Genomic DNA, 20,735 nt, shown 5'->3' with positions numbered 1-20,735 from the left:
TTGAGTAAATTATGCATTAAGCCCATAAAGTTTGGCAATGTCTCATCTATTGTTTTATGATTATTAGCAGGAAAGATGAAAGAACTCTGTCTAGAGTATGAAAATAAATTTCTTCTGTTTATGTAATCTGCAAGTTTCTCATTATTTTCCTGCATGGCAGTTTGAGTTGCCCAGTCTGGAATTGTTCACAGGCAGAACATATCTTCTGGTGGCAAAGCCTGATGGATATTCTTCCTGGAAAGAGTGCTTCATTCACAAGAAGAGAATGACATTACAGGAGACCTCCTAACTGATGGTGCCTCACTGTAAAAGTGAAGAAGCAGAGCTTGAGGGAATTGGTTAGGATTTTTGACCTTGCTTTTCCTGCTGGACTTACAGGAAGCTTTATAACCTCCTGTCTCTCTTGGGTTTGATACCTGAACTGATCTGTTTCCCAACAGTGTTTATTCAAGGTCTGCTGATACCGTTTTGTTCTTGGGCCAACGCTGCATTTTAGCTTAAGCACTCCTTTTTCTTTCCTTGGTTCTTAATTTCCTGATCTAGGAAAGCAGATTCTTGGGGATTAAAGTGGGAGTGCCTCTTGTATTATCTGTTTAACATTTAATTGTATTTTAGAAGTAATACTTGGTGTTGTTTGATGCCTTCAGGAAGGCAGTGAAGGGCAGCTGTTGGTCCTTGGGGCCACCAATCGCCCTCATGCCCTGGATGCAGCACTGCGCAGGCCGGGGCGTTTTGATAAGGAGATAGAAATTGGAATTCCCAATGCTCAGGACCGTCTGGACATACTCCAGAAGCTTCTCAAGAAGGTTCCCCATTCGCTCACAGCAGAGCAGTTGGCACATCTGGCTGATAGTGCACATGGTTATGTGGGTGCAGACTTGGCAGCCTTGTGCAAGGAAGCAGGTAAGGCTTTGTTTATCTTATTTAGGGTATTATTTTACTGTTAGTCTCTTTATTAAAGAAAAAGAAAATCCACAGTCTCTACTAATAGCTTTTGAAACACCGAAGTTTTATTAATTTTTGTGCCAAAGAAAACATAGCCAGGCATTTCCCAGGCAGATGGGAAAAAAAATCTTTGAATATTAATAACTTTTAAAATGCAATGTTAAGATCAATAACCCTGGGGAATCCCCTGTGCCATTTCTAGGATCTTAGACAGCTTGCTCTCAGTAAATCAATGGTTTTGGGGGTTAAGTAAGAGTTTTTCTACTCTCTAGACACCCCCTTGCACACAAAAATCCTAAGTCACTCTGGCTGCACAGCTTGTCCTGCAGGTCCTTGTTCCCAGGATGTGGAGGCTGTGGGCCTCAGGGGTGTTTCCTGTGTCTCCCTTCCATATTTTGTGCCTTAATTCCATTTTCCTGCAGATGAGGAGCTCCTGGAAGGGGCAAGGGCGCTGTGTGCACCTGGCTCAGGTTGTGCAGCAGAGCTGAGAGAGCTGCAGAGCATGGCCCAAGCTGGGGGCTGGGACGTGGCCCTTGCCCTTGGGAACAAGCATAGCCCTGGAAAATTATCCATGCCAAGGTTCAGTATGTTCCAGGGAATGCTTCAGCATGAGTTCACTTCTGTTTTCATTGGATGAAATATTGCAAGTGCACTCTATCAGTTCCTGGGTTTTGCTAGAGTGCGTCTGTGCAGTTTGAGTGTTGGAACTTAAATCTGCCCATGAGCAGCCCTTTAAAACAGCTGAGTCAAAATCCGACTGTCCAGCCCTGCTTACACATATTTGCTCCCTTGTAGTTCACAAATAAGTTTGCTGCATGTGCTGGTTACTTTTATTTCCTTTGGCACCGGGACAGCTTCCTCTGGCAGTGGCACAGAGCACGGATAATTCTTGCATCGGAACTGACTGTGAAGATGACAGATGTTTTATTAGGGGTGATGGCACCTGGAACAGCAAAGTCTTTGCTTGCCAGCTTGCAGAATTTTTAAGGGATAGTTCTCAAATAGGATTTTGTGGAGTTTTTAATGGATCAAGAAGAAAAAAATATATGAGATGATTCATTTTCTAGTGCTGTCCTCTTGGCTTCAGTTGTGTTTTAAACTCTGTTTTAAATTAGAAAACATCCTTTTTTCCCTGCTTGTATATATTTGTTAATAAAAAAGATAAGCTCCCTTTTTATTTTCCTTCCCCTGTGTTTTTGGAAGCCTGTCAGTCTGCCTGTGTCTCAGTGCTCAAATAGTAAACACTTAACTAATGTAATCTCAAGTTCTCAGTGAGAAGTGTTGTGGTTTCAGTTCCAAACATGACCCAGCTGAGGCTTTTACTTACGCATGTGCAGATGGATTCATAATCCAGCTGCAAATAGATGATATTTACCCACTTCTTGAGGACCTCTTAGAAAATAAATCTGGAATGTTGTGCAGGTTGAACATCGCATAGATGAAAAACTTCAGACATCTACCCGTGACTGGTTGCAGGACATGGTGTTATCCAGGAACTTTGCATCCAAAGCCAGTGGTGGGAATGAGGGGAGGAGGATGTCTCCTTTCTATTGCTCGCTCTTTCTTCAAGTTTGAATCCATGCTGTCAGATTTCCCTGTCGTTTGTTACCGTGGGGTGACCTCTGCTGGGGAAAATGCAGTCCAGCGCCGTTAACTCCTTGCAGCCCACGTGAAGTTTTCCTCTTCAAGAAGTTGCACAAGCGTGAGTCAGTCGAGCTGTTACATAAACTGAACTTAAGTTGCTCATCATTAAGGAACGTTCTTAGTTGTAGTCTTTTTTTTTTTCTTTTTTTTTTTCCCCAGGTAAGCGCTTTATCTGTTTTTTATATTACATTTTCAACACCTTGTAAAATAGTACTGCTTTCACTGGAGTTAAACTTAGCAAATACTTCTATAATATACTGTTTCTCCTCAGCAGAGCAAGATTCCTTCATATGGCAAATTTTCCAGTGTTTTGTCTAGTTTTTTGTGTTGTTCCAAGATACATGGACTCCTATTGCCTCACTTCAGAAACTCTGTTGTGGGCCAAGCCAGTTTGCTGTCCAGGAATGCTCTCTGATATTCAGCCTGAGCTTCCCTTGTTTAGTTTTGTCCCATTATTTCTATTTACATCCTTGTATAACACGTTTGCTCTCCCTCCTTAGTGTTTACACCCTTCAGATATCTCTAGGCTGTTCTCATGTCCCCTACCTCCTCATTCATTACTGAGCCAAACTATAAATATTTAGCTCTTTTAATCTTTCCTCATAAATAAGCCCTTCCTGTCTTCCGAGAAATTGTGTTGATTTTTCTCTGAACTGCCTCCAGTTTGTCAATAACTTTTTTGGTGATGTAGGCCTTAGAATTGAACATAACATTTCATATATATATATATTACATCATAAAACATGGTATAAACATATAGTTAAGGTGTCTAATGCACATTTCTAAATCTCCAAAATGCTTGGTATTAAGACAACATCTGAGTTAAGAATTCTTTCACAAATGTTAAGGTTATTTGTGCTACTTTCAGACTTGATGTATGTCTAAGAACAGGGGAAATGTGGAAACTAGCTTAGAAAAAGTATTTCAGAACTCAGGAATGCATGTTCAGTTTTTGGCACAGGATTACTGTTGCTTGCTGGTTGTATTTCTGTTTTGGTCTGTGGGAGACTCTTGAGTCCTGCATACCCCATTTATGTCCTTGGGTTTGTGGCTGGAAAGACTGCAAGTTTGCAAGCTAAATATGTTTATATTCTTAATACAAAGTTTAGATCATTTTCCAGAGGACTCATTTTTCCTTATCTTTCTATTTCAACTCTGTTTTTTTAACACATGTATTGTGTATGTACTGCTTATATAAACCAAGAGTGTAGTAATTAGTAACATGGTAAATGTAGTATTTGTAGAGCTTTTGCATCTCTAGTCAGGTTTCCTAAGATACTTCATTATAGAAGCTTTGATGTTTGCCTTCTATATAATTCTAAAGACCATTTGTTAATGGAAAGTAAATAACCATTGTAGAATTAAACATATTCCAACTGTTTTTTTTGGCAGATGTTGTTTGTTCTCCAGTGCAAGATTTGCTTAGTGGTACTGCTGGGGTCAGACAGTCAAGTTTCATGTTCTGTTCAGCAGCTCTGCATTTTCATGAGAATTTAGAAGAAGTTTTGGGGGCCTGTAATGTCCATTTTGTGTTGAATGTTTCTAGGCCCCTGTGACTATGGTGTGTACAGAATTGTGGTGTATGCTGGGACGGGCATGAAGAGGAAACAAGGACAAGAAACTTAAGAGAATCTGTGCAGTGTGATCTGATCTTTCCCTAACAGGGTATTGTAACCAAAACCCATGACACCTGTATATGGAGGTGCTTATAATAATCAGCGAAGAGTGGTTTTATTTTTGTGAAGAAGACACTGAAGATACAGTTCTAGCCTCTCACCAAAATGAAACCACAAAACTAATAAACTAATTTTTATAGGATATGTACATGTCCAGGGTTACAATATCTGTAGTGGCTACACTGGAGAAATTAAGATTTGCTGTGATTCTTTACTGCCTAGCAACATACTTGAGATTTCCACACAAATGTGTTAAACCTGCAGATTCCATGCTGGGCACTGGGCCACATCCTGGGGACATCAGCTTGCAATGGGCTTCTCTTGGTAGACTCCTGACGACTTGAGTACCATCCGAGGAATTCACACACAGAGAATTCCTGACAAGAAGAGGGCTGATTTTTGTGTGTAGCTGAGAAAGTCATATTCTTCAGGTTGGGAGAGGTGTACTGTATCCTAAATTATTTAGTAGACTGGTTTTTGGTGTGAACAGCTGCCTTCTGAATTGTTTTTTCTCAAGCAGAAGAGTGTGTAGAAGATAGACTGCCATGTCCTGGCATATAATATCAGTGTTTGTATGACCTTGGTATGAAGATCTTGATGCTTCTCCTTTATTTAATTTGCCACATGATCTTTTATTAATTCCCTAAGAAATTATAATGGTTTTAATTTATTGGCAAAGATAAGCACTGTACTTCTTTTTAAAAAAAACCAAAACATATGAAATGTTAATTATGTAGCAGGGACATGAATGGTATAAACTGTACTGAATGTTAGAAGATGCTTAGCAACAAAGGTTTCCAAATATAGCAATTTATTATAAACTTATCCTTCTATGGCTGCCTGTAGCATTTCAAGAGGGTGAATATAAATATAGCTTGATTTCTTCAAGGAGTGGGTTCAGTCATATTGTTTACAGAGAAAGGAAGTATTTGCTTTGTGACTCTCAGAATTTATCTTGTACATCCTTGTTCATTACACATCATTTCAGTGTGCTGATATAAAACACTTGGGCTGTGATAAGATAGCATCATGAGGAGAGGAAGAACAAATGGCTTTGTTTAAATAGTGGTCACTCTGGCAAGAACATTGATTTGCTTCCAGTAAGGATGCTGCAACCGCTGAGACTTTGAGATTTCTGTGAAAGAGGCACTGGTGACTTTGTTTTGCATCAGAAGTTTTTTTACTGCCTAAAAAAGGTATCGCCCTACTTAGCCTTTAGGATTAGAATGGTTTACTGGCTTGAGCTGTCTGTTACAAAGTAATCTTAGAGAAATAAGAGATTGAGATGCATTTTTGACCAGTATGAATCAGCATTACTCTGCTGAATCTGTGAAGCTGCTTTCATAGGCATGTGATAATGGTCAACAGAGTCAATTGTTGGTCAACAGTTGTTGAGTCTTGTGCTCATAATTTTGAGTCGTGTTGTTTGGAGATCTTCTCTGTGCTGTTCATTTGCCCATTTAATTATCCTTGCATTCTAGTAAATAATACAGCATGGAGAGGCTTTGTGCTGTTTAATCCATAGCTCTGTATATTGATTTTATGTGGTGTAATTTATTTAGGTGCGTACTTAGCTTTTTGTTGGAGCTGAGAAACTTCCTGCTGTATCTTCTACACCCCAAAAAAGAGTTTCTGCAGTCCACTTGCATTAAAAGTAAGAATTAAAAAATAATAATGAACTGAAAGACTGTCTCTTAGGATTTTTCTGGTTTTCCCTGTAATTGGCAGGGAAGTGAATTCCCCTGAAGCCCAGGAATGTCTCTTTGTTAGACCTGTGTGGCTTTTCCCCCCCAGCTCCTGCAGTTGTGGTAGCCTGGCCACCTGCAGGAAACATGAGCCGTGTGGGCTAATGTCATTAACAGTGAGGCTCTGTGCACCCCGAGGAGCAGCCCCTGACTGCTCTTTCAACCAGACAAACGCTGCCTTCAATCCGTGCCTTCCCAGCCTCCTATCTCCAATCGAACTCTTCCTTTCAGCTCAGGCACAGCCCTGATGAAACAGCCCAGTGTTAGGGCATCAAGAATATCCTTCCTTTCTTTAAGGCATAAAGATTCTGAACCTTTCCCAGCACTGTCTGGACCCGGGTTCTGCTGGGGGTGTGCAACAAATGTAGATATTTTTCTTGGATTATGCTGCTAAATGTAGGAATGTGGGCTTGAGACGCTGTTGAAAATGCAGATTTTGACAGAGGCAATTGATGACCGGGGCAATGGGATTGTTTGTTTTGCGGGGTGGTTTTTGGTTTGCTTTCTAATTAACTGACTGCAGTTTCAGATTTGAAAAGGGAAGCACTGCTTGGCATGCTATAATTATTTTATTCCCTTATGGAAAGTGACTGAAAATACCATGTCTGTGTTGTTATTTATTTATTAGTAGCAGGGACAAATATTGAAGCTATGCTGTTGCAAACAATCTGCTATTGCATTGTCTAACTGAGTATTGGTTCCCATGTGACATACAAAATGAGGTGGGAAAGGCTGCTTGCCTTTTTATGAAAAGGTCATGTAGAAAATGTGGGAGTTTGGGGAGTATTAATAACATATCTAGTCAGATGGTCAATATAAAAAAAGGTGTTATGAAATTTTTGCAGAAAGGGCAGAATATTGAGTTTTGAAATGCACTGAAAAGCACAGACATGATATAAGAGTGAAGATACAAATGAATTTTTGGACTGGGACAACTGAGTTTTCTGCCACTGTACTCCATCACTCTAATTTATGGTGTAAGGAGAGCAAGAAAATCCAATGCCCATCTTCGGTGTTCATCAGTGTTCAGTTGGTGCTGTGTTCCGTGGTGTTTAACTTGGGTCCCTGAAGCAGAGGGTGTTTCTAAACCAAAGCAATTAGCTGAGCAGGTTAGGAGCAAACGGGCCCTTGCTTGCACACACACGTGGCAAAGCAATGTGGCGTTTTTGGCCTCTGTAGCATGGATTTTGGGATTGTTTCTTTCAGCAGCAGCTTGGAATGATGGCTTTTCTGCAGAAGTGGCTACATGTGGCTGCTGCCTTTCTGAAGCAATGCCGGTGTTGGAGGGTTTTGGAGTTATTTTTTTTCTTTTTTTTCTTAAAGAAAATCTTTGCTTGTTTTGTTTTGGGTTTTTTTTGTTTTGTTTAGTTTTGTAATGGTACTTAATTTTTGGTTTTGCACGAGGAACATTGCACTCACTGCAGTCAGGGCATGTGAACTTTTGGTTTTCATCATAACTAATTTTCAGTGTGTGTTTATCCAAAATCTGCAGCTAATTGGATGATGGGATTGCTGACTTCATGCACACAGTTCTGGTTGAGTGCTTAATAATCTGTTTAAAGCACATCCCATTCTGCCTTCTGATATTTATATAAGCAGGAAATAGGGATTATTTTTCAGAAGAGTTGATCAATAACTGTAACTAATATTTTAAATGAACCTTTTTGGCAGATAAGTCACCATGTTCTTGCTTCTGCGGCTTGAGTGGTAGGAAAGAAATTATGTTATTCATGTGTGGCAATGCAGTTAGCAGTAGGCATTTGTATGTAGAATGATAGTTACTATTGGTTAACACAACTTAAACATTTTCAGGCAAAGTTTTCAAAAGTCTCCTGATTTTAATTTTTAGCTGTATCCCTTGCCAACATTCCTAATTACAGTTAGACTGGGCAGTTAGCCATTAGCTGTTGCTTATTGTCTTTCTGCCCTTGCTGTTCTGGTAGCCTGGCAGTGCTTATTTTTCTCCTCAGACACGTGTGGCCACCCTTAGGTACATTTATGTCTGGGAGCAGGCTAGGAACAGGCAGTCTGGTATTCCTTATTTCCCTCTGTTGTCACATTGTCGGGATAAATGACGTGTGTGTGTGTACCTGATCTGTGAATAAACCATTTCCTCTACGAAAGAAGTTCTGAAAATGCAGTTCCTCTTTCCTTCCTTCCTTGCCCTCCCCTGTCACACCTCTCAGCTTTCAGGCAGCTCCACAGACATGTTCCAGCAAATGTCGGGCTATAAATCGTGGATATAATCCCTGCAGTAGGTTAGTGTTCAGGTTAGCCCAGTGAATTTGCAATGTTATGGTTACAAGGGATTTGAGGGCATTATCTTTCCTGTGCAAACAGTACATGCAAGTTCTTCAGGGATTTTTCCCTTACAGCTCTGGCAGCTAAAGACAGATTGCAGAATATGGTTTTGAGAGCAGAAAGTCAAGGTTTCTGCTTCCTGACTTTTTTCCTACATACAGTTTTATATACAGGTTAAATAAATAAAAAAGTTTAAAATACATTTTTAAACTGACTTTAAGTTATATGAAATGCTTTTTCTATGCATAAATCTGTTAAATTTTGAAGTGTAGTATGTAAAGATATGGAAGTAGAGGAAGATGCCCCCTCCAGTGCCATAAGAAAGTTGGGTTCTTACCCATCTGTGCCCCTCTCTTGAGCATTCCGTTGCCAGCCATGTAGTAGAGGATCATGTTGGATCTGACAGGGAGAAAGGGTGTGTGTCTTCTGGGTTTGGCCAGAAGAATTTGGGAGGGAAATGCCAGATCAGCAGAGAAAGAAGAAACATTTACTTTTGTAAACAATCTTACAAGAAGATAGCAATTTCTTTGAAGCTACTTAAAATTTCTGGTATTGGGATTCTAGTAGAGTAAGTCCAGACAGGATGGATTTGCAAAAGGAACAGCTGATGGACTGTAAAAGATGCATGATTAACCATTTTGTTAGGCTCAGTTTGTTTCCTCAAGTGCTGTGTATATATTCTGCTTTGGAAGCCTAAAGTATATACGTTGGTCATTCTGAGTGGCTGCTTCCTATTATTTACAGTGGTGTGTAATTATACACAGACTCTGACAAATAATAGCAGTGTCGTAGGATCTATTTTTAGGCTCAGATATTTGTTATTATGACCTAATGTGCCAAAACTTAGCCAAGCTATGAGCAAGAAAATCTTACTGGCAGACAATGCTATTGACCTTGTGCATAGCCTGGTACCAAAGAAGGATCATCTGTACCAGGACATGGCGTTCTGCTGGGTTTTTCCCCTCTGTCCACTTGGTTTCCTCTGTTCTAGACAGACAGGATGAGTTGGTGAGGTAGAGCACACAGTTGCTGGGCTGGAACAAACTGTTTATTTTCCATTGTTTGTAATCGTGCATGCCTTATTATGCTGCTCTTTTTTTTTTTTTTTTTTTTCCCTTTTCCTTTTATTTTATTTAATTTTTTTTTTGTTTAAACTGGGATTTTCCATTGCCACTTCACTGAGAATCGGTGTTGCTCACTATCGCTTTGCTCAAAATATCCCGTGCCTGTGTGAAGTCCCACTGACCCTTCAGCAGGATAACTGACTGCTCTTCAGTCCTTCCTCCCCTTATGCAGGACTGGAATAAAACAGGGAAAACCCACTCGCCCACTTCTGAGCCCCCTCAGGCAGTGCCAAAAGGGTTATTGGAACTCATTAACCCTGAAGAATGGAGTAACATCTGAGAAGCAGCAAGCAGAGCTGAAACAAATGCTGTGCTCAGAGCCAGTTCACAGCAATGACATTATGCTCAACCCAAAACATTGCCGTGTGGAAGACACCCAGGTGCCTGATGTTTTCTGAGGTGTTCCTGTTTGTATCTGCATTATAACTTGTGTTGTGATCAACATGGCTTTGCTGTAGGATTCCACCTCCTTTGCCTCTGCACTGCTTCTGGCAGCAGAGTTTGCATCCTGCCCTGCATTTCCTTACATTAAATCCATCTTTCAGCGTCTCGAGACGAGGATGAGTTTTTCTGCCTCTGGCAAGCCACTGGCTGTATCCTTCTCCTGTCACTGAGGCTCCCCCCCCACCCCTCTTGTTAGAGGTCAATCTGAAGTGCAGGAAAGAATGATTATGATAACAGGAGGAAACAGGAAGAATCATGCTTTCTTTTTCAATCTGTTTTTTATTATTGTTTTAATGTAAAACATTGTTTCAATTAAATGCTGACCTGTGCAGTGGCGTGTGCGTGCACATGCTGAAATGAATTCCGGCTTTGTTTGGAAAGCTGTGACCTCTTTATTCCTGTTCTGGATCAAGGCTGTTGGCTTTCAAACCCACTGCTGAGGACTGAAATTTCACTTGTACTCCTCTTAGCCCTGGCTGTAACAAAACTTAAGAGCAGTGGTCTCCTTGGGCATTTTTATTTGGTATTCTCTCTCAATTTTTAATATAAACGTGCTTGGTTTTAAGACTTACTCATGTCATGGAAAAAAGAAAATAACCATGCCTCAAATGGGTGCTGGGCTACACTGGCACTCGGTGGAGTAGATAGGTATAGAAATAATAGATATTCCTTATCATTAACTTGCTTTCTCTATGCCTTAATTTCATGTGATGTTATTTACTTATATTTTTTTAAACTGAGATTCCCATGTGAATTCCTTTTCTTGAAAGAAATTAGGAGACTGGACCGCAATGCCCACTCCCAACCCATAAAGTCTTAGCTGCAATGACACTGGAGTAATATGTTGAATTTGTTATTTGTTTGGATATAAATCTTAAATCTGGGGGGGTGAATCTATGTTGTCTCATTTAAGTTGTTTGTTTTGGTTTTTCTTTGCTTAAATCAACTTCTTTGAGGAAGGAAGAAGTGGGTGAGAAATTTGCCTGAGCTGTTAAAATGAGTCAGTTACATTTTATACTTGTCCTCTGGTGACCAGATTTTAATTTCTTTCCTTGGCCTCATGGAATGTTTTTATTTATATATCTTATTAGTTTTGGATGTTCTGTGCAAGGGGAAACCTGAAATACAAACTTTTTTTCTTTCTGTTATTGTATTAAGAGCCTGTGTATTGGATGCAGGTGCTCTGACTCTGCTGTAATTGGCACTTTATGGAGAGACAGCAGCTGTACTGCTTCACAGGGGACGTATTATATCTCTTCACACATTGTATATATTGTAGGAAATGCAGAATTCCTGTCATTGTCAGAAACTTTGCATGTCTGCATCTACCAGTGCCTCTGCAGAAAAAAAAGACAACAATCTGCTGAAAGTTAAAACCATGTCTATTTTCAGAAACGGTTTATCCCTTTTATTGTGCGTTCATGTAGCACTAATTGATGTTTTGTTTGGTTAAATATAGAAGAGACTTAACAAATGTTGGTCTTTTTTTGGTCATGCAAGGTGAGCTGGTGTGGTATCAAGTGCTTCATTTGTTTTGGAGCAACACATGGCAACAGATACTGCATATCTGGATGTGTGTGTTACCTGCACATAAAACGATACTCATTATGTAATAATATACAAAAAAAAAAAAAAGTTTAACATTTTCAGATACATAATTTCAGATAACATAAGTGGACAGGTTTGGAAGCAGAAGCAATAAAACTCTAAATTCTATTAGGCCTTAAAAGGGATAATTATAGAGGGGAAATGATCCTGCTTTTGGGTATCTTACAGAACAGGAGTTTGTAAATGCCTGGGAGATGCCAATAGTACCGCTTGGTCCTGCCTGAGGAATATTGATGTATTGATGTGTGAGTAGGTGGGACTTGTGTGGCTTTTGAGGGATTGATTTATAGGAGGAAACTAGGAATTAGTATCAAGATTTATAGATACTGTATGTGAGTGATTTGTCCAAACAAAAGAGTGGGTAAAAGCTCTGCCTGCATTTGAAAAGTGTAGTTGCTGAAGGGAACAAAGACCTATTGAGTGTCACAGGGAATGTTTGTTCCAGATCAAGTAAAATGCTGGTGTCTGGCATCTTACTACATGGAAAAATAGGGTTCCAATGGATGTTAAAGCAATCTCATCGGGTTTTTTTAAAAACTTTTCAAGATACTGTCCTGATAGCAGAGAAGTGGGCAAGGTTGCAGATATGTTGTGAGCTCACTTAACATGTCCTTGAATGTTCATTGTCCCTCTTCCTCTGTGGTTTAGAAATGTATTCAGATCAATGCATGGACATTTGAAGGGTTTGCCCTGTAAGTTTCATCTCTAGTAAAATGGGAAAAAGGTTGTTTCATTCTGTCTTTTGGAATAGATACAACTTATATTCTGTCTGTGGTTGTTAAATCCCCTTTTTTGCGCTCTCTTATCAGAAGTGTCTTGCATGTTCTTTGACGTAGTTCAGGCCCAGCACTGAGACGCTCTTTTGAACAGCATTTCCTTCCCAGTGCTGCAGTATGTGTGTGTGGTGCACTCTGCTCATGAGAACCAGGAGGAAGCCTACCTATTTCCCTGTTTTCTTGTTTCACTAGGTTTGTACGCGCTGCGGAGAGTACTGGGAAAGAGGCCCGGCCTGTGGGACACTGCAGTGGCTGGGTCAGTGATGATTGCTTTCAATGACTTCCTGCAGGGGATGAATGATGTCAGGCCCAGCGCCATGAGGGAGGTGGCAATTGATGTGCCAAAAGTAAGTTGTTTTGTGCAGTGCTGCGGCAACATTGTCAGGGCCACGTAAAGAGAGGAATTTTATGGAGTGGAGGCCTCAGGTTACTGGTAAATGTTATTGCATCATCTTTCTGTTTGGGTGTTTATTTATTTATGATTTTGAAGAACTGTTTGAAGAATGGTTCCTAATGCTCCAGGAAGAGTTTGGAGCACAGCATCGTATCTCCTGATCTCTTAGTTTTTTATGCTGAGTGGATTAATGGGGTAAAACTCTTCAGATGCATGTGCAAGGAAGGTCTGGAAGAGCCTTGGAAGATGGAGCTTTTTGGGAAGCAGACACAAACTAAAGCAGAAACCAACTGTTAGCATATGTAACTGAGGTGTGTTGAAACAAAGCTGTGAACAGTTTGATGCTCTGATTTTTATGTAAATGTGGTCTGAATGTCTTCAGTGTTATTATATGGTTTTAAATGAAGCCAGAATTCAATGCTGTAGGCTGATTATGACTGCCAAACACTCACTTGTCAGGTGACTGTCATTATATGAACAGTTCATTTGGTGGTGCCAGATTAATCTTTACCATGCCCACTGCCCTCTTAATTGCATATTATAGTAGCTCAGTAGCAGACCCAACATAAATTGTGCTGCGGAACTGACCTGGCTTAAGGCAGCTCTGATCTGTGTTAAGAAGATTGAGCAAAAGAATTTTCTATTTAATCTGACTAAATCCTGATTCTGTGAGCAGTTGTGTTGGTGTTCCTCAGCAGCTCCCTAAGCCCTAGAAGAAAACATTTATGTTTCATTGCATGAAAATGAGTCATTTGGGAACTAGATTGCACAACTGTAGACCATTATTCCCAAACTTATAGGAATGGGAAATAAAATCCTTGAACCGGATGCTGCACGCAGCCAGCTCGGATGTCACACCTGGCTTGCTAAGAGTCCATGCTGTGCAGGCTGGCCTCAAACAGCTTTTCCTGGAAATGGTGTCATGGCACCAATATCCTCAAGGCTAAGTGGCTCTGCTGAGAGCCAGAGTTTCTTGCCTTGCTCGTTGTGCTGCTGGCTTGTGGGCTCAAGTTGTTATTCCTTTGCTGTGCCTCTCAGGCACTCCAGCCCCTTTGGAGCCAGGTGGAATGCTGCCCAATGGTACAATACAGGCAGGTAGAAGCAAGGTCTTGAGGTACTGCAGGAATTCTGTTCTCAGTCCTGGTCCATATACTCCTCAGGCTCCTCTTGTCCACTAAACCATCCTGCTAGTGGCTTCCTTGATTGTCACTTGGTTTTATTTGTTAAACGCTCACTGAGTTATTGGAGTACTATTGGAATTCATTCCTTTATTAACAACATAGTGGAGATTATTTTTGTGCTGACAGGACCTGCATTTCCACAAAGTAATGCATATTCTCTGAAGATGTAGGGTAAATTTCAAGCCATCTGCTTGCTGCCTGGGGTGAGTTTAAAGTAGATTCTGAAATGATCTGGGTGCAACAGATTTTGTGTCCTCCCATGTCACTTACCAAAGGAAGAGAGTTTGGAACTAAATGGTCTTTACAGTCCATGCCATCTCAAAATATTCTGTGAATGCTGTAATCTAAAAAAACCTTGCTAAAAATAACTTCAGACACTAAAGTTATAAGATGTGAGATTTTTTTTGTCCAAAGAGAAGACAGGAATTTGAACTACATGAATAATATCAGCTTTTTAGGTATTTATTGCAGATATAGTACTCACTTGGCATCCCCCTTGGTGTGGATGCAACCTTTGGCCCATGTAGTGACTTCCAAGTAAAACCATTGATATACATGAGATTTTTTTGATTTTTAGCTTAATTTTTCAGATGGTGGGGCTCTTTCATATTTCATTGCTTTGCAGTAGCCATGTGCCAATCAAATGACAAGAGTTCAAAGTAACTTCTGAATAAAGCCACAATTCCTTCCTCTTGTATCTGAATTGTGTTGGCTGTGACCAAGGCAAATGTAAAATCCTTGCTGCCTAGTTCTGTGTAGCATCTTGCCTTCCATTTTTACAGAGCCTTTCTTGAACTTTGCTGTGTGTCACAACCTTTTTAGAAGGCTGCTTTTTCTGCAGCAGGGATTTAGGGAAGAGAGGATGCACATTATAAATCAGGAAGTTAATACTGCAGTTCTTTGGAGAGTTGCACTGCAGTTGCCATTCCTCCCTCTCCTGTGGGTCTTTATGAAATTTTTTTCAGAGAGCGCTATGGGTTTTGCTTGCCTCTTTCACTCCCTTTACTGTAATTCAACACTCAGATTTGTGTCTTTGCAGGCAAAAGATTCTGGATAAGACATCCTTTGCCCATCTGCTTTATTTCTTTATTACTGGTGCTTAATAACCTCTGGGGAGCTGCTGCTCTGCATCCCACTCTGAGCTCTGTTGACCTGGGGAGAGCTTAAGATTGCAGCCGTAATGAAATGGTGGTGTTGTACATGCTGTAGCAGAGAGCTGATTTTCCATGTGTGAGCCCAACCTCAAGGCTAATCTTTAGAGCCATTTCCACAGTGACAGAACATCACACCTCATTGCTGGTGTTGCACGATCTCTCCTTTGAGTTCCTGTGCAGGCGAGGGCAGTGAAACTATTGCTGGTGGACTGTTCCCCAATCTCTCTCCCCTCCCCTCTCCCCCCCTCCATACTTAGCTCTCTCCTTTTGAAATGAGGACAAGTTTGTTCTGTTTAGAATTCACCAGAATGTGAAGGTAATGGTTTATTAGCTATTTTTGCTTTTAATATTATTGCTGCACCAATTCCACGCCTTGTACTGTCAGAATTTAAAATGTAGGCAAAGTCAGAATAAGTCTCCAGATCGCTGAAAACAACCTTCATTGTTACAGCAAGGTGACCTTACTTCACCTTTTCTGTACAATTTTGTCACTTGTGCTGGTCTTAAATGCCGTGTAGTGGGTCTGTAAAATCACTTGAACAATGCCTGACTGATATTCAGTAGACTGAATATTTGCAGAGGGTAAATGACTGAATATTTAAGAGGGTAAAAGTAACATTTAAGTGTTTTCTCCCTGACTTTTTACGTGCATGTAAAGTACTGCTAATAGATCTTGCCTTCTGTTGCTGAGATAGGGAATTGATGATGGCCTAATTAATTTCAAGATGGTCTTGTTCATGTTTGTCAAAATCTTTGTCTGGATAGAAAGACATGATGATAGAATGACTAGTCCATGCTTTGCCAGGTATGAGTAAGGACTGATACTGAAAAAAGGAGAACAAGCTTATGTTGTCTTTTTCCCTCAGAAAAAGTCATTTGAGAGTGTCAAATTTAGTTCTGTGCAGTTTACAAAGCTCCTACATAGAATCAAGGGTTGTAGGGGAAGGTAATACATCTTTTGAAATGAAATTAAAGTCACACTATGTGACTGTGAATAGTCATACTATTTCATGTCTGACTCATAAACACAAACTTTCGTTATGTTTGCTGTTTGCTCTCTGCTCTCTTTGTAATTTTCTTCCACGTGAAAGTCTGACAATCTAAGAGAAATTTTATTTGAAGTTTTCTTGGTCTTAAATAAAAGTGCTTGCACCACATCCAAATGCTTTTTTTCATGCGCCTCAATAGCAGACTGAATTACCTTTCTCAGGGGCTGTCTACTTCTAGTTTCCACTCCTTGTTCTGGCACCAGGAGAAAATAGGGACAAACCAAGGGTGACACCAGATTTCAGCTCGGGGGAAAGGCAATACCTTACCTCTCAGCAACACTCTGCTTGCTTTTCACATGCAACTCACTTTCCAGAGCTGAAGGATGATTTATATTGAGAAAATTTCTGGAAGAGTGTTTTAAGGCAGAAGATAATTTGATTTAGGTGTGCCTTGACATGTTTAATATTTGAAGTGAATGGGAGTGGATGGTGACCAGAGGAAGAGCAGGCTGGGAATATGTGGAGAAAAGTCTCAGGCTTGTTGACAGCCATGTAGGAAGAGGTGTGGCAGGTTTTAGATCCGTCTGCTTTTTTGGTAGGACATCACACATCCATTATGTATTCCTGACAAGCCTGTCTTATGCTTCTTGTTTCATAAAGACTTTTTGAAGAAGTGACTCATTAAAAACAACTTCATTAAAGAACCAGTGCACATTCTGCAGAGCATATCTGATTTGTTTACTTTTTCAATAGTTCTGCCCCATGGTCTGAATTCAGCAAAAATGCTCTGTTCTGCAGGTATCTTGGTCAGACATAGGAGGACTAGAGGATGTCAAGCTGAAATTGAAGCAGGCAGTGGAATGGCCTCTCAAACATCCAGAGTCCTTCATCCGAATGGGGATCCAGCCTCCCAAGGGTGTCCTGCTCTATGGACCTCCTGGGTGCTCAAAAACCATGATAGCAAAAGCTTTGGCTCATGAAAGTGGCCTCAACTTCTTGGCAGTGAAGGTAAGCCATTCACACTCACATCACTCACATTTTCTTTACTCCTGCATATCAACTGATGGTTTACCAATTTCTGGTGTTAAAATCCAGTGGCTCTTAGTGTTTCTGATCCCTATATATGCTCCTGCAAAGACCTTGTAAATATCTTGTAAGTTTGATCAGTTTAAGTGTGTTTTCTTGTATGCTTTTAAAAAAACTGTTATTTATTTTGTCACAGCACAGATGTGGGATGGATGGGTAAGCTGTGGAGTGATATTGGCATTGTTTAAAGTCTTTCTAAAAGTGGCAACAATATTTGTACTGCAATTAAAGCAATGCAAGTGAAAAGTGGCTCTGGATAGTGGATAGCTGATGTTACTGTAATTACTGCGTGCATGGAAATATCATCTAATCTCTTACATTCCTTTTCCTTCCTCAGGAAGGTCACTTTCTTTATCTCACTGTTTGTGTTTCATTACAGATTTTTCTTGTCCTATTTGCCTTTTTTTCTGGGGAAATAGTTCTACTTCATCAGTTTTCAGAAAGCTTGAAAAATCAGTTATATCTTGAATACTCCTGTATAAATGGGATATTCTCTCAGCATTAAGAAACAGTATAGAAAAATTTTGGATTTTGTTGCCTATGAATCAGTGTAATTGATCACTGTGGGTTGTATGGAAAACACATGAATGGAAGTTATTTAATAATAACACTGAGCTTCACTGCATAGGAAAAAAAAAGATAGCAGAATGATTCCACATGGGGTAGTCTTGCAGCTGTGTCAGAATGTTAATGAAGTGCAAGAAAAAACATTTGTTTAAGTATTTTGAAAGTATCTCCTCCTCAGCAGTAAGATCACGTCCCCTTCTCTGTTGACCATCTCTTTACTCACAAAGCCTCCTGTGTTAGTTTCCGCACAGCTTCCTCCTCCTCCTCCCATCCTTTCAGGCACGCTGTAGCTGTGGATCCTCTCTGGGAGCAGAGGCATTTGTGTTGACCCTGGAGCCAGCAGCCCTTCACTGCCCGGGCTCCCTGGGATTACAGGCAGCCCTCTGGGTCACAGTCACATCAACAAGGGCAGCCTTGGAAACCTCAGCCCTTAAGAAACACTACCTTTTCTGCCTCTTCCATAAAGACAAAGTAGTTCTTTGTGCTCCAGAGCTACTGGTAAACAAGGTAACCTTTTCCTCCACCTCTGCTTAAAAGAAAACATTCCTCTTTGTCTCGCCCTATGCCTGGGAGGGTGGGGAAAGAAGGTAGCAGTCTGGGGAAAAAAAAAAAGGTTGAAAATTGATGTTGTTGCTATCTTGTATCCCTTGATCATGGCACCGTCAGACAGTTTTACTGATGCAGTTAATTGTCCGAGAGTGAAGGGTGGCTCGTGCTGACCAGGAGGTATCCAGAGGTGCAATGATGGGAAATGCTGGTGTACAGAAGTGCAGTGTTTTTCCATGATGGAGTTCTGCACATACAACATTCCCTATCACTGACAAGCTGCAGAAGTGTCTGGCTCTAGGAAATTGCCTGTGATTCCCAGTTGGTTTAAATCCCCTGGCCTGGAACTGGTCAAATATTCAATATACAGATGTTTCAAGAAGCACATCTCTGGAGCATGTCCAACCTTGGACATGTTGACTCCAGGAAGGGAACATAGCCCACTTTCTCTAACTTCACATTTGTTTCCTGGACAGAAAAAGGCAACATCCATCATGTACTAAATGTGTTAAACATCGTCTGTAGCACTTTTTCAAGCACAACAGGCATGAATTAATTTCCACTGCAAGTGTTCCTGCAATAAATCCAAAGTAGATGAATATGTGGGGGTTTGGTTTGTTTTGTTGGGGTGTTTTTGAGAGGCGATTTTTCTTTTCTTGCTTAGAGCCCTATTAATTTTCCCCTTCTCTACATTATGTCTTGGATATCCATCCCTGGAACTGACATCAGGCATTTTGAAATGAAAGTGCGATTCTTGATGATTTACTTTTCAGACTTTCATTTTCCTTCCAGTCTCTCTCGAGTAAGTAATTCTGATGAGAAGTGTCTGCTGTACAGCTTGTAGGATACTCTCTTGGGATAGTGCAGAGGGCAGAGGTTCTTGGACCCTTCTGGAGCAGGGGCTGCAGGCAGGAGGCACAGCTCTAGCTGTGGGAGCCTGCTGCTGGATGCTGCCTCTCCCTTTGTCTGTGAAGCCTGAGATCAATTCTGTTACATGGAGTGCTTGCTCGGTTCTGTGATTTTTGGAAGGCTGGACCTATTGTGTCTGCACACTGCATTTAAGAGCCACGAGCACAGTAAGTCCCAGCTCCCATCAGTGCTGGATGTACTGTCCTTGTGTGAGCTGGTTGTCCTGTTTCAGTGCAGCAGGTATAGCCCCTGCCTGCCTCCAGGAAGGCTTTGTTTGCCAGATGTGTCTGTGCAGTTTGGACAGCTGACTCTGTCCAGTGAGACGTTTCAGCTGGGTTATGAGCAAACTGTTTGAATGTGACCTTTCCATCTGTCTTGGGCATGGGGAGCTGTCACAAGGCAGCCTCTGTCCCGCGTCTGACTGGCCTCTCATGAGGTTTGGGAGATGGGCTGAGTCTCCATGTCATTTCTGGGCAGAGGAGTTGAAGAAAATAACGTGATAACAGATGTTTGACGTTGCATCCTGTTCTCTCCTGAAATCTATTGTGAGGTTTGAATGGTTAGTGTTACAATGAATGTTGCCCTTTTGTAAACATGCTCTTTGATACTTGGCCAAAAACTTTTTATAGCTGTATTTGCACCAAGATTGGTGACCTTTTGCTTTTCCAGAGCAAAGCAGCTTGTTGGTTGGTTTGTTTTACAAAGCAATCTTGCATATAATTCCTAGGGGGAATAGTTTATTTTTGTTCCTTCTCTTGACTTTCTTTGTCTCTAATACAATGTATCTGCTAAATTTACTGGGGAGGAGGTTGTCAACTACTTTCCAGGGGATGGCTCTTCCTGCTCCTTCCCGCCAACCCCTTTTTCTAAATGTCTTGCAGCATCGAGGCTTTTCAGGGTTTTACTGGTCATCTGGATTATTCCCCCCTCCAAACCTCTGTTTCAGAAAAGGCAACTGAATTGTTCTCAGTTGCTTGGAGATTTTTCAGTGTTTTGCACTCATGGATACAAGCGGGTGTAAGACTGTGTGAAGGAATGGATTAGGATAATTTTTTCATTCTGCAGGATTGAACATCAGTCTTGACTTATCAACAACTTTTGATCTGGCTGCTTGTTTCAGTCAGCCTTCTCTGCACTTTTGTCTTTCACAATCCTCTTGTGATTGTACCAAAGTTAGTAATTTTCTTCTCAAATGTGTTTTACACATTTTTTTGTGCTAGTAAGAAAAACCCCTTGTATACAGGTATTGGACCTATCCATATGAATATGATGGGGATATAACTTTCAGCTTGTGTCAGGCTGATGACACCTTGCTGTTATATACAACCTGTCTCTGACATTTTTGCTTTAGGTGTCATCTAGCTTTCTGAAACTGAGCATGAAGGAAATGAAACCCTTTGTCACTGTATTCCCTCTTTTGATGTGGTAGGCATTTCTGTGGACTGTTTTGACAGATCCTGCACTTAGGGTCAGTTTTGACTAGCTGGGTTTTTGAGCTATATTTTTTGTGAGACCACTAGGATTTTTGTGATGATATTATATTTTTGGAAGAAACTCACCTATTATGCTGTATGGCATAGATAATTATCTCTGCATTTGTCTTAAATCTTAGTTTCTTTAGATGTGTTACGACTGCCCTCTTGGAT

At 40.7% G+C, this 20,735-nt stretch overlaps 1 protein-coding gene across 1 annotated transcript in view; it reads left to right on the top strand.

The window, feature by feature from the left end:
* SPATA5 (spermatogenesis associated 5) overlaps positions 1 to 20,735 on the top strand; it is a 162,467-nt gene that overhangs the window by 8,102 nt on the left and 133,630 nt on the right. The window contains 3 exon segments of the mRNA XM_041412004.1: positions 648 to 903; positions 12,456 to 12,610; positions 16,780 to 16,989. Of these exon segments, the coding sequence (XP_041267938.1) occupies positions 648 to 903; positions 12,456 to 12,610; positions 16,780 to 16,989 (621 nt within the window).

Source organism: Onychostruthus taczanowskii, unplaced genomic scaffold (assembly GCF_017590055.1).
Source record: "Onychostruthus taczanowskii isolate IOZ18803 unplaced genomic scaffold, ASM1759005v1 scaffold38, whole genome shotgun sequence".
NCBI classification, from domain to species: Eukaryota; Metazoa; Chordata; class Aves; order Passeriformes; family Passeridae; genus Onychostruthus; species Onychostruthus taczanowskii.
This window is presented reverse-complemented; position numbering and strand designations above follow the sequence as displayed.